Source organism: Accipiter gentilis, chromosome 19 (genome assembly GCF_929443795.1).
Source record: "Accipiter gentilis chromosome 19, bAccGen1.1, whole genome shotgun sequence".
NCBI classification, from domain to species: domain Eukaryota; kingdom Metazoa; phylum Chordata; class Aves; order Accipitriformes; family Accipitridae; genus Astur; species Astur gentilis.
This window is the reverse complement of record NC_064898.1, coordinates 8,439,731-8,452,146: the sequence shown is the minus strand read 5'-3', so window position 1 is coordinate 8,452,146 and position 12,416 is coordinate 8,439,731. Positions and strand designations below refer to the sequence as shown.

General features: G+C 44.0%; 1 protein-coding gene and 1 long non-coding RNA gene across 2 annotated transcripts in view; both read left to right on the top strand.

Annotated features, from left to right (window-relative positions):
• The window catches only part of LOC126048201 (uncharacterized), a 566,030-nt gene that overhangs the window by 255,385 nt on the left and 298,229 nt on the right, over positions 1 to 12,416 (top strand). The gene's annotated exons all lie outside the window — the stretch shown is intronic.
• IL17D (interleukin 17D) lies at positions 350 to 12,391 on the top strand. The gene is made up of 3 exons (XM_049822851.1): positions 350 to 467; positions 599 to 897; positions 10,174 to 12,391. The coding sequence occupies exons 1-3, from the start codon at positions 453 to 455 to the stop codon at positions 10,487 to 10,489; spliced, it is 630 nt and encodes a 209-aa protein (XP_049678808.1). The 5' UTR covers positions 350 to 452; the 3' UTR covers positions 10,490 to 12,391.

Here is a 12,416-nt window from a genome sequence, read left to right as displayed (position 1 = left end):
ATGTCGTGGAAGGGACCGCTCGGCCCCTGACAGACCAGAGGAGGGCTCGGGCCTCGCCCGCGGCCCGCCAGGGCCCCCGCACACCCCGCACACCCCGCAGGCCTGCAGGGAGAGCCGGGCGGGTCGCTGCGGCGGCCGGGCCCCGGGGCAGGACAGCGGCTGGTGGCTGGTGGGGGAGCGAGCCCGTCCGTGCCCGCGGGGCTCTCCCCGGTGGCCGAGGGCAGCGGGGCAGGACGGAGGGGCCGATGCCGGAGAGCGGCACCGGCCGGCTCCCGGCGCTGAGCGCTCGCCTCCTCCGTGAGCGCCTAAAATGTTCCTGGCATGCGAGGCCAGGGGAGATGCAGTAAGGAGCGGGGCACTTTTCCAACAGCTCCTCCGCCGAGAGAGCCAGTGGCACGGCGCGGCTCCGCGGCCCGCCGCTCTCCTCGGCTTCCTCCAGCAGCCCGACCGCCATGCAGCGAGGCAGGGTAAGGGGCTGCGGGCCGGGGCAGGGCGGCCCGGGGCGGGGGTTGTGTGTGTGTGTGTGTGGGGGAGCGCCCCGACCCCCGCTCCGGGGCGCGGCGGGGTCCCAGCCCCGCTGACGGCGTCGTCGTTGCAGGTGCGGGCGGCGCTGGCGGCGCTGCTGTGCGCGGCGCTGCTGCCGCTCCGCCCGGAGGCCGTCAAGGCTCCCAAGCGACCGGCGCGGACCCGGACCTGCGGCGAACGGCCCGAGGAGTTGCTGGAGCAGCTCTACGGGCGGCTGGCGGCGGGCATGCTCAGCGCCTTCCACCACACCCTGCAGCCCGAGCCGCCGGGCCGTCAGCACAACGCCAGTTGCCCGGCCGGGGGGCGGCCGGCCGCCGACAAGAGGTTCCGGCTCCCCGTCAACCTGCGCAGCGCCTCGCCGTGGGCCTACAGGTGACTGCGGGGCACCGGCGGGGGTGTGGGGGGGGAAGGGGCAGGAGGGGGTGTTCCAGCCGCGTCAGGGGGGCGAAGCGGTGGCAGGGTCCCGGCGGGCTGAAGAGAGCCGGTCGCCCTGTGTGGGGACCCCCCTCCGTGCCACGCCTGCCCGGGGGTTTGGCCGCCTTTCCCCGCGCAGTGCCCTGGGGGCTGCTCCGGGAGGCGGCGGCCCTGAGGGGTGAGGGCTGCAGCGAGCAGCAGCCCGGCGGAAAAGGCGTTGAAGTCGGCGTCTAAATAGGCAGATGTGAGGTGAAATGTGTAAAAACGGCTTGTGCGAGGAATAATGCCTAACGGGCAGAAAGAGAAGGGAAGAGCGGGTGAGGTGGAGCAAGCTGCGAGACGGGGCTCCCGCGCACCCCTCAGAAAGTCGCTTGGGCAGGTTGTCACGGGCGAAGTTCACCCCGAGGACCCTCGGCAAAGGACCGTCACCGCGAAGGCCCCTCCTGACTCTGTGGCAGCCCCCAAGGGGCTCAGAGGCTTTCCCCGAGGTGTGACCCCAGACACGGTGCTGGTCTCCGAAATACAATCGGAGTATACAGCGTTGTGTTCTTGTAACGTACCGGCAGAGCCGTACCTTCGCGTACCCCGCCACAAACGCTCCCAAGGGCTTGCTGTCCGCTTTGCTGTGGGAGGGTAGGCAAGGAACGAGTACTGCAACTTTCTGCATCAGTGTTTTCAGCCCACGCTTTGCAAACCCCTTCCCTCTGCTGAGGTGGAACAGGGGCTGCCAAGCTATTTTTCAGGGGGCATAAAAATAATCTGTTGTTAAGGCTGGTTAATACCCAAAACAGGGGTCTGCACTTCCGTAGAGAGCTCAGGAAAAGCTTGGAAACCACTGATCTAGAACACTGAGCCCAGCCTGTGATCACATTCTCACTATCAAGGCTTCTGGTAGTTTTGTCTGAATTAGACTTGATGGAATCGGGCTCTCTGCTTTCAGCTTTCTGTAAAGACACTGTTGAGAACAGGAGGCTAAAACATGCACAGACTTAAAAGGAACGGACTTTCTTGCTACTTTCTGTACGTTATCCTTCGTATATACCTTGATGCAGTTACTGTGTATTCAGCAAACTTAAATATCTCCTTGTTAGTGATCTCCAATAAACATTTATTTTGTGGCATGGTTTTGGCCCGCTTTTAGTTTAAGAAGTAATCCTACTGAGAGAAAAATGGTTTATTTGCTCAATAAGCCTTTCATAAACGAAGTATTTTTAGAAATAGTATTTTTAGTAATACATTTTCTGTAAGCAGACTGAGGATTTTTTAAGCTACCTAAGCGTGCAAAAAGCAAGTATGATGAATGGAACACCTACCATTAGGCTCAGGTATCTCTTACGTTGGTTTTGCCAAATACTAGTGGGATCAGAAAATTGTTCTTCTGGTCTGAAAACAGTGCATTCCATGCTCACATCTCGTTGGGCAGGTATTTATTTTCAGTTGGAGCTCTGTACAGGCTTACTTAACAGAGAACCAGCTGCTATTTGGGGCCTGGCTTACAAAAAGTTTATTAAGAAACCGTAAATCCACTGTGCTTTTCATCAAAATGTTTTCAAACAGACCACTAACCATTCACATAGAAGTAACTTGATGACATCTCCAAGCTAGAAATTTTAAAAGAGAGTGAAAAAAAAGTATTATACCATTAAAGGCAAAATCTAAAATTATATTTGGGGGAAAAATTATTTCTCTACGATGAAGAGGCCTGAGTACACTGTCTAGTTAACAATCTCATTTACAGCTTTTTTTTTTCTCAATTGCATTTTTACTATATCATTAGTGTGCAATGAGGCAGCAACTGACATTGCAAGACATGTAATGAAAGTGTAAAATATAAAATTGCTCATTATGAACAGTAATGTGCATTTGCTATTACAATCTGCTATTTTGTAGATTTTGAAGCCAGATAAAAGCAGTATGAAGGTCTGGTCTGATCTGTGCTGTTCACCCAGTTACCCTGGAAGCAAGGTCCCAAATCCCATTAGAGCTATTGCATATCTTTAAAAAGGACATGCAACTCTTCAATAAAGATTGCAGAAAGTAATGGCACATTACGTCTTGTCAATAGTTAACCAATTTCACTTATACAATCCCAACAATTTCTTCTCCATGGCTGGGGTGTTAGTCTGAAAAACTGCATACAGCTCTCTTCTGTAATATGGAACTTTCTTGACAAGCCTACTTACGTATAATTCTTTTAATCTTTCCTCATAAATCGCTACCCTTCACTCATTCATTGCTATCTCCTGAACTGCCGCCTCAATCACCAGAGTTGTTCTAGTAGTGAATGCTCAGAAACTAATTCACTGGAGGCAGACCCCTCTTGTACACCCTGATAGGACACTCCTCAAAGCATAAATTTGACTATTTGAAACTTGCATCAAGATACTTGTCCCGTTTCAGCATGTCTCACAGGCGTCCTGCTCTCCGACTTCTCTTCTGCCCCTAAAGAGTTACAGTGCAATTGATTTCTGCTCTGCGATTTATGCTCTGCACATAAAGAGTCTTTCTTTCTGACCTGCATTTTAACATCTGAGATATCTCATGCTGTTTCTCTGTCTTCCCTGGTGTTGCAGCAGTTCCCATTGTTACCATCTGCAGATTTCATTAACATGCTGTTTATACTCCCTATTCCAGGTCATTAATAATAAAGATATTAAGTCTGGCTCTACTTACCTTCCCCTGCATATCTCCCTAGGCACCTGTTCCCAGCTGTTTAACACTGCTTCTTGTAATTCTTCTGCTCACGTGACCGTTCAGTTCAAGTCAACTGAAATTTTTTCATATCTGCATTTGTGAGAAAGAATCAAATATATTACTTAGAGATCCGTGTATAACAATCAGCCTACTGCATTGCATAGATCCAAGTTTATCGTTCTATTTAAGTGTGGAAGAATTAGTTTCGATTGATTGACTCAAAGTTCAGCTAATCCTTGTGTGGCTTCTTTCCTTGTCTTTGTTCTGTGCTTACTATTTATTTTCTATTACTTGGTCTTTAATTTGGTTATAAAAAAATCAAGACTTACATCATTTTTGGCTTGCTACAACCCAGAGATACAGGAGTTGCACATGGATTGCACCACAGATACATCTGGTCCACTATCCTGCTGCTGGCAGCAACCAATAGGTGGTATTTGAGGCAAAAGTTAGGGGAAACATATTGGTTCATCTGCCTGATAGTGAAATTCCTGATGGCCACAGGAGATCAGTATATAATTCAGGGCACAAAGTTTAATCACGCAAATTGCTCTTTACGCTGCAGAGCTATAAAGAGACAGCAGAGTTCCCTGAAGTCAGTTGAGTGGAGTGAAATCTTGAGCGTACAGGATTTGCTCAGCACTTCAGGAAGTTGGTCTAAGAATTACCCAGGTTTTTTGAAAAACAGAGCCAGTGGCAGAAGCTCTGCCATGAAATCATCATGCTAACTGTGTGCCAGTTTGTAACATCTATCCAGGAGCCACTTGTCCTTTTTAGCAGTATTACATGGACAGTCAATGAAATCCAGAAAGCCTGCTTGTACGAGGAGGTACCGGCAAGGGCCGTGGACCTTGGCTACTACTATGGTTCACATTTGCTTCACAAGAATTAGTGATACGGGTTGTCTTACAGCCTACAGATCCCTGCCAACAGCACAAGATGTGTGCTGCTTGTTAAAATTTACAGAAGCCATAATCATGGTGAATCTTTACCAATGCAAGCTCAGCTCCAGAGATGCACACACAGGTTGCTCGTGGACAAGAGCCACTATAAAAAGGATTAATTTTAAATGCATGCCTAAACGTTTGCAAGGTCTGATCATAAAGCTTAGAGTAATGGTTGAAAAAAAATCTGATCCCGCTGAAGTCAATGGTGCATTTACAGGTAGTGTTGATTTGTGATTCCATTCATGGTGCTGCAGAGCACAGGCGCCACTCATTAATCAGCTGTATACATCAGCTCTATTTTTATTCTCTGTTGTCTTAAGGTCATAATAACATTCACAGCTAGTTTTTAGGAGTACATTCAGAGTCTTCTGCAAACATACTTCTGCATGAATTCAGCAAAAATTCTTTACGTGTATTCAAGAAGTCATTCCCATTTCTGAATTTCCAGATCTTGTGGCATCTGTGTCTGTCTCTGGGGCCTAATCCTGCATTTACTAAGGGTTAATTTACAGAGATTTAATTTTTATTGTCAGCATTGATCTGATCATGAAATCCCATGTTAGCTAGTCCCTCCCTCTCTCAAACGTTGCCCAGTTTGGTTTTTTCTGCTTTTCAAAAACCAGTTTCAGCTTATGAGCATCCTTGCTTTAGTGCTCATCTACATAAAAATCTTAATAAAAGTAATACAGACAATTCTTTTTTTACTGATAAAAGCCAAGCTTGTCCACAGTGCTTTTGAAAAATGTCATACAAGAGGGCTTTCCTTTAAATAATACTCCAATGATTTCAAGAACCTTATCCAAGACATTTTCCGGGATTTAGCATTATCATGTGGCACAGTGTGCATATCCCAAAGATGCAGCCGAGGGAAAGAATACAAGGGGACGCAGAACTGCTGTCCTTTTTATTTGAGTACACGTTCCTACAACTCTTCAGAAAATCACTGTTAGCACTAGGCTATTTTATTCAAGCACTCTACTTATTACCTGTGTATAAAACAAACGAAGTGTAATGTGAACAAAAGAACACCTGCTATAGAGAAATAAATGTCTTGCCAAGAGGGAAAAAAAAGTTGTTAGCTCTTAATCCTGTAAGTATTTCAGAGTGTGAAGTAAAGGGATGATGATCTGCTTATTAGACTTCTGATAACATCCAGCTGTTAGCCTAGCGCTAACAGTGATTTTGTGAAGAGTCAGCTGTATCTGCCTGCCCCAGCACAGCATCTGACCCATTGGATTTAGAAGCTTGGAAGCTATGAAGTGGTAATATTATTAAAAATACTACATATGCAAGTAGCAGTACAGGACGAGACAGATTAAGTCTTTGCAAGAGTTTTACTTCTGACAGAAACTTTTCTCTTGAGTTTCCAGGCTTAGTACATAAACGGCAGGAAGTTTGTTTTTCACTGGGAGCTCTCAAAGCGCTCGTAGGGTCATAAGGAAAAGCAGCCTCGAACTAGTCACACTTCATTAGCAGTTCCAGTTCAGTACAAACCTGCTTCTTGTTCCAGCAGATTGAAACACAGCAGCCCGGCATAGCTCACTGCTCCTGTCATCTGTAAATCGGGAGTGCTGGCTAGGCAGAGTTAGCCGTACATACTAGTAACCTGAGTTACAGGACAAGGGCAACCCTCACCAAAACGGCTGGGCTGTCTAGTTTGCAGCAGTGGCCACAGCAAATGACACAAGGATGCAGGGGACACTTGGGTGCCGGTGGAAAGTTGCACTTCTCTGGTTCTCCACCGCTCTTCCCAGCTGCTTCTGTTGTGTCCACCCCAGTTGGGTGCATCTTTCACTACGTATAGGAAAGAGTCAGTAGGAACTTGGAGCATGCATTTTATCTGGTTAATTAACCTGATCAAACATGTTTTCCCTGTTCTAGGAGAAGACATAAAAACATGACTTGTAGTGCTTGGAGTAATGGACATGCATCAAACTACAGCAGCTGAGGCTGTGGTCTTTGTGTGCACAGAGTGATTATGTTCAATACATGCAAACAGAGGAAGCAGGTCACACAACTGCAGGCTAGATTACTGGTGTTTGTTAGTAGTTCAGACCCAAATCAGTCTGGGTTGCCTAGAAAGATAAAAATGAGGCTTTAGTAGTATAGCCTTTCTTAACAGGTTTGAGCTGAAGATGCAGAACTTTGGATGTGGCTCCAAAGTTTAGTGACATTTGAGTTCAGCGTTTAATTTCAGGAGGCATTACTTAGAGCCTTCAGTCTTAAAGTTCTGGTCTGGATGCAAAACCACGTCTATATTTTGGAGCCATCTTTGGGTGTGGATCTTCTCTGATTCCTTCCAGTCCTCACATGATGGAGTAGAGGTATCTACATCAAACTTAGAAGTATAAGAGATTTTTCTATGGAAATTAGAAAACCACACCACACCATGCTTCCAAAAAAAACCCCTAATTTATACCTGACTTTTGCCATGTGGGAATTTGGAGGGGGAAGTTTGTTGTAGACCATGATTACAGTGACAGTGTTCTCTTGTTATTAGAGAAAACTCTTAACGTTTGCATCCAGAAGCATGTTCATGCTTTCCAGTAACATCATAAACCAGGTGCTAGAGATAATCCAGTAGAGGAAATACCAGTGACTTGACATACGGTGTGTTTAACAATCCACCACTGAAATTATTCACACTTGAGTTTGAAATGGGAATGTATCGCGGTAGAAGAGCCTGTATTTCACTTTCTTCCCTTCTGCTAGCTACCAGACATTTTATTTCACATTGGTGTGAGATCCTGTAACATGAAGGTATTTCCTGGGGAAAGTAAGCAAGTATAAATGGGACAGAGAAGCTTTGCAAAAAAGTATCTGCAGCATCACAGATGTCTGGCTATGAGAGAACTGGTCAGATTTTTCTGTGAGGAAAACAAATTCCTAACAAAGAGAAAGAATCCAGATTATATGGTCATTGCAAAAAAAAAAAAAAAAAAAGAAAAAAGACTCTTTTCTTTGATGACAGGATAGCCAAGTTTGTGTTTAGCTAAAGCTGTGATTCCAGATTTGTTTTAACCTGATAAACTGGTGATACTTCTGAAAAGGGCAGCTCCCTTCTGCCCCCATCTACAGTTGCTTGTTCACACGGGCTTGTTTGTGTAGGGCTCTGTGTATATGTTGCAAGACAGCTGAAGGACCAAAATCCAGCTTTTGATGAAGTTACTCTTCAGTTGGATGAATTCCCTGATCAATCCTGTGACCAGAAGAACATTGGCATCAACCCAGGGATGGAGGTGAGAGGGAGAGCCAGGCAGCCTGTTTTGGCAAGTGCAGATTTTGTTGACTAGAAGTGACTGTGCAATCAAAGCACGAGGCAGACATAATGCTGCCTCTTCTGCAGCTGAAACTTCATCTCAGAGACCACCTGAAAAGATAAAAGGCTAACACTTTGATACCCAAGGAAGTGGTACAAACCCTGGGAAAAACAAGTTAGCAATCACTCTAAGTCTACTGCAGTTTTCAAAATCGGTTATTTTGAAACTACTGTGGAAAGGGGGGCATTGTATGCTTAGTAGTTTATATCATGCCATAAATAATTATATTGATGACAGGTATTTAATTTATTCATTTTTCTTATGTAGTTGCCCCACGTGATCTACTGCATGGTGATCCTATCCTGATCCCAAGTAGAGGATGGCTTAAAACCCAGTGCCCAAGACTTTTACTGGTTTTGCAGCACTTCACAGTAAACATTACAGGCTTGAACATTCTCTCTGCTAGCAAATCTTTGACTATTACTCAATTTTTTAGCCTCAGCTGCTGAAACTTCCCATCCAAAATGGGAAATGATTGATTTAGTTTGCAAGAAAAAAATGCTCCACTTCACCGTTAGGAGAACTTACCGAGTAAAGAGCTGGTGAAATACTGCAACAGAGCCTCTGGGCAGGCTGGGGATCTCCTCTGGAGGTTTTTAAGAACAGGCTGGACAAACACAGGGAAATACATCTGAGCTTGCCTCATGGAGGAATTTGGACTAGGTGACCTCCCAATGTGTCTTCATGCTCTCTGCGTGCCAGTAACAGCCTGTAGGGTACTTCTGCTGTGCACCATGTGTAGGTCTAACTGTATACTGTGTGAAAGTAGGAACAGAGGAAAGGGCAGAAAAGGGTTTTCTGTTACCTGGCAGGTGGGTAAGTGCTTCTGATAATGTACTTGGGGTTGGCATCCTCGCAAAGCGGGGACGGGCTCTGGAGTAGGAGCACCGAGAGGTGGCTGGTGGTGCTTCTGGGCTAAATGCTTACCCAGCCAAAGAGAGCAGTCATCCTCTCCAGCTGGATAGTGCAACCAGTGCTGAAGCAGGGCTAGTTCTGTAACAGTGTGAGAGCAGAAGGTCATCTGGAGGAAGTTTAAAGGTACAAAGAGGACAGCTGGCATGGGAGTTAAACATATTTTTAAAAATCCTCTTTTTCTGGGGGTGCAGACATCTTTTCTAGAATAATGACAGTTGTAATAATGTACAAGTTACAGCCATGCCCAGCAATTACTTCTAGTATAAGCAGGAAAAGTGGGTAAAGAACAAAGCAACAAATACATCACCACCACAATAAGCAGTGTGGCTACACACTCCAGTACATGTACTTCGCTGTGTACTTCTTTTTTCTTTTATTTCAAAAAACAAGCAGACTTTATGAGCTTCTACTCTCTTCACTAAAAACAATGGCTATAGGTCAGCCAGGATCTGTATGTCTTGAGACCACAGTATCACATCTTTGTTTCTGTGCCCAACAACATCCGGAGAGGAATGTTGGAACTTGGACTTTGTTGGTCCAAGCTGTTACAAGGTTACAAGCTTTCCAGCTCCTGCTAATCAGGAATTTCTAGAGACAGGGCATTAATAAGCAAAAAGAAAGGGTCAAACAACAAACTGTAAGGCAACAAAAAAATTGAGGGTATACTCTTGAAGCTTTGGGACAAGGCTTTACTGCCAAACGTAGGAGGAAAGGGCAGAAAAAACATTAACTTTGCAGTTTATCTTAGTGTGAGCATGCGACTGTTACGCTTCTCTGGTTAGAGGCAGAGAAAGTGGAGGTGAATTAGAGAAAGAAATACAGAGTTCTGCTTTCAAGAGGAAGGCACCTTTATAACCTCAAGTATAGCAGGGAGCAAAAACTATTGCAGAAATAATAGTACAATTTAAATCTATTTTAATTATAAAATTTTAAAACATCACATCATAGCTTCAACAATAATAATGTTAACAAGGATTTGTACCAATTTTTTAAGGACTCGAAGCAGATCAAAAGTTTGGAAATGTCTATGTCCTTTTCAACGCTCCATTTACGGGTTCAGTCCAAAATGCAAAATTTATTGGGCTTAAGCTCCTGTATCTCACATTTTGGAAAGCGAGTCACTTCATACTTCAGTGTGCACTGTAGGACCCGATCAGTTCTGTAAGTTGTTCATGTTTTTTCTTTACACTTCACAAATAAGAAGCCAGAAAGCAACAGTTTCAGCTATTTTTCCTGGCAAAGAAAACAAAAACATTGTATAAATGTTTACAGTCAAATAACATTATAATAATATTTTCCAGATGAATATATCTGGTTTTAGAGATACTAATGAATCTTTATCATTTGCTTCTCTATAGAATTTCGTATGATCCCACAAGGTATCCTAAATACATTCCTGAAGCATACTGTCTGTGCAAAGGCTGCCTCATGGGGATCTTTGGCGAGGAGAATTTTCACTTCCGCAGCACCCCTGTGTACATGCCAACAGTCATCCTCCGGCGCACATCGTCATGTGCTGGGGGCCGTTACGTCTACACAGAAGATTATGTCACTATCCCAGTGGGCTGCACTTGTGTACCTGAACAAGAAAAAGAGGCTGAAAGCGTAAATTCCAGCATAGATAAACAAGAAATGAAGTTGCTGGTAAGCCAGAACAAGCCGTCATCAGAATGAAGAATATATAAACAGTCGTGTTATTGGCTTCACATCATCATCTCACCACCTCAGGAAACTGCACCACAGCAGCAAACACACCGACTTACCCTCTTTTTCTACTTAAGAGTTATTTCAATTATAAGATGGAAAGTTTTGTCCAGTCACTCAGATCATTAGAGATGACAATTCATATTAAGAACTTCTTTAGTTCATGTAATTATTTGTTGCAAATTCCAAAGTAGCTTTTTTTCCTTAGAGCAGAACATTTTATCCTTGCTTATTCACAGTAAATTTTATAAGATGATGCAACTGTAAGACATGCTAGCTATTCCTATAGCAGCCTACTGGTTGTAGATACTGTTAAGGAATCTCTTGTACTCTACTTTTAAATACTTATATATAAAAATCACATAGCTGCCATACATATGTCAAATCAGCAGTTAAAAGGATAATTTCTCAGGCTGGGAGAGCCTTCCTTTATGTTGCATATCTCAACTCCAAACAGTGTTCTTGGCTGTTATATCTTTGGCTATTTATACACTACAGCAAGGAAACCTTTGCTGAGTTTGAGTCATTCATGAAACAATATTCTATGAGTTTGGTGGTTTTAAACTTGCCAGATTGCTAAGAGTACAAGAGCTTTGTAGAAAAGTGTGCTAGAATATTGTAAAACTGTAATGGACTTTCGTGATGTGGACTAAGTCTAATTACACGGAAAATGGCAATTAGAAGAAACACAGTTTGGGTCCCAAGAATTCTGTATTGGATTTCATTCATCATTAACTGCTTAACTGTTTCTTGTGACGAAAATGTATTCTGTACAGTTGAAAGGCCAAAACCTTCTTCATGTTAGAAGAGGAGATTCCTCATTAAAAAAACAAAAACGTATGAAGGATTGGCTTCATCTCTGGTACAGTGCAGATGAATAAACAGGCTAGGGTCTTAACTTCTAGATGCTACAGAGGTCATTGAGGTGAGTCTCAGTCAATCAAAACTTGTTGAATCTGACTGATTTATGCAATTAGTGTTACTCATTTTCCCTGTGCTACATGTAACAGACAGTCGGTCACCTGCAAAAGATGCTAGTCTGCAGAAGAGCAGTCTTCCATCTTTGCAGCTTACAGGAACTTGATGGCAAGCCCTAACCAGAAACCCTAGATGCACAAAAACTTGCATTTCCAGAACAAGAGACTGAAGGTTGATTCAGTCTAGTGAATGAGAATCAGGAATAACCAGGCATACCTTGCACAAACATAACTCCTCAGAGGGCCACAATCACCAAAGTTGATAAATCTCTGCACAGCAGAGAATAACCTTTACAGTTGAAGGATCATGACTGCAATATCATTACAAAAATGAATAACCACCATATGCAGCAATGTATTTGCTACATCAAGAATCTCAAAACTGGGCTTAACTCATAGCGGAGAAAGTCCCTCAGCTATACAAACACACGGTCCTTTGGAATGTCATTGGATGAAGAATGGAAAGACTGAGCTAACCAGAATTAACAAGTTAAATAGAGAATGAAAATCATAGGACAACTCCTTGTCTTGGTGCATAATTACTGACCGTGCTTTTTATGACTCAGTCTAGTATAACAGCATTTTTATAGTGCAATCTGTACAGTTTCTTACAAAGCCTAAAACAATTTTAAGAACTCCAGAAACCAATAAAAGATTCCAATCACAATGTCAGATTGACGTTTATAACTGTGTTTCTTGTGCAGAAGCTTTTCCACAATTCTACTTGTCTTTAGATCTGTGTTTCCTCAAATTGTGATGCGTCTATCTCAAGGGAGTTCTCAAAGGAGTTCAAAGAAGGCCATAAAGTGTTTATACTACTCAGAGAACAGCTAATTGCCTAGCTGCTGCCAGCAATTAAAGGTAGTTACCTGTTCCCTGGAGAATGTAAATACTTGCAGCAATTACATCCACTTTTCCTT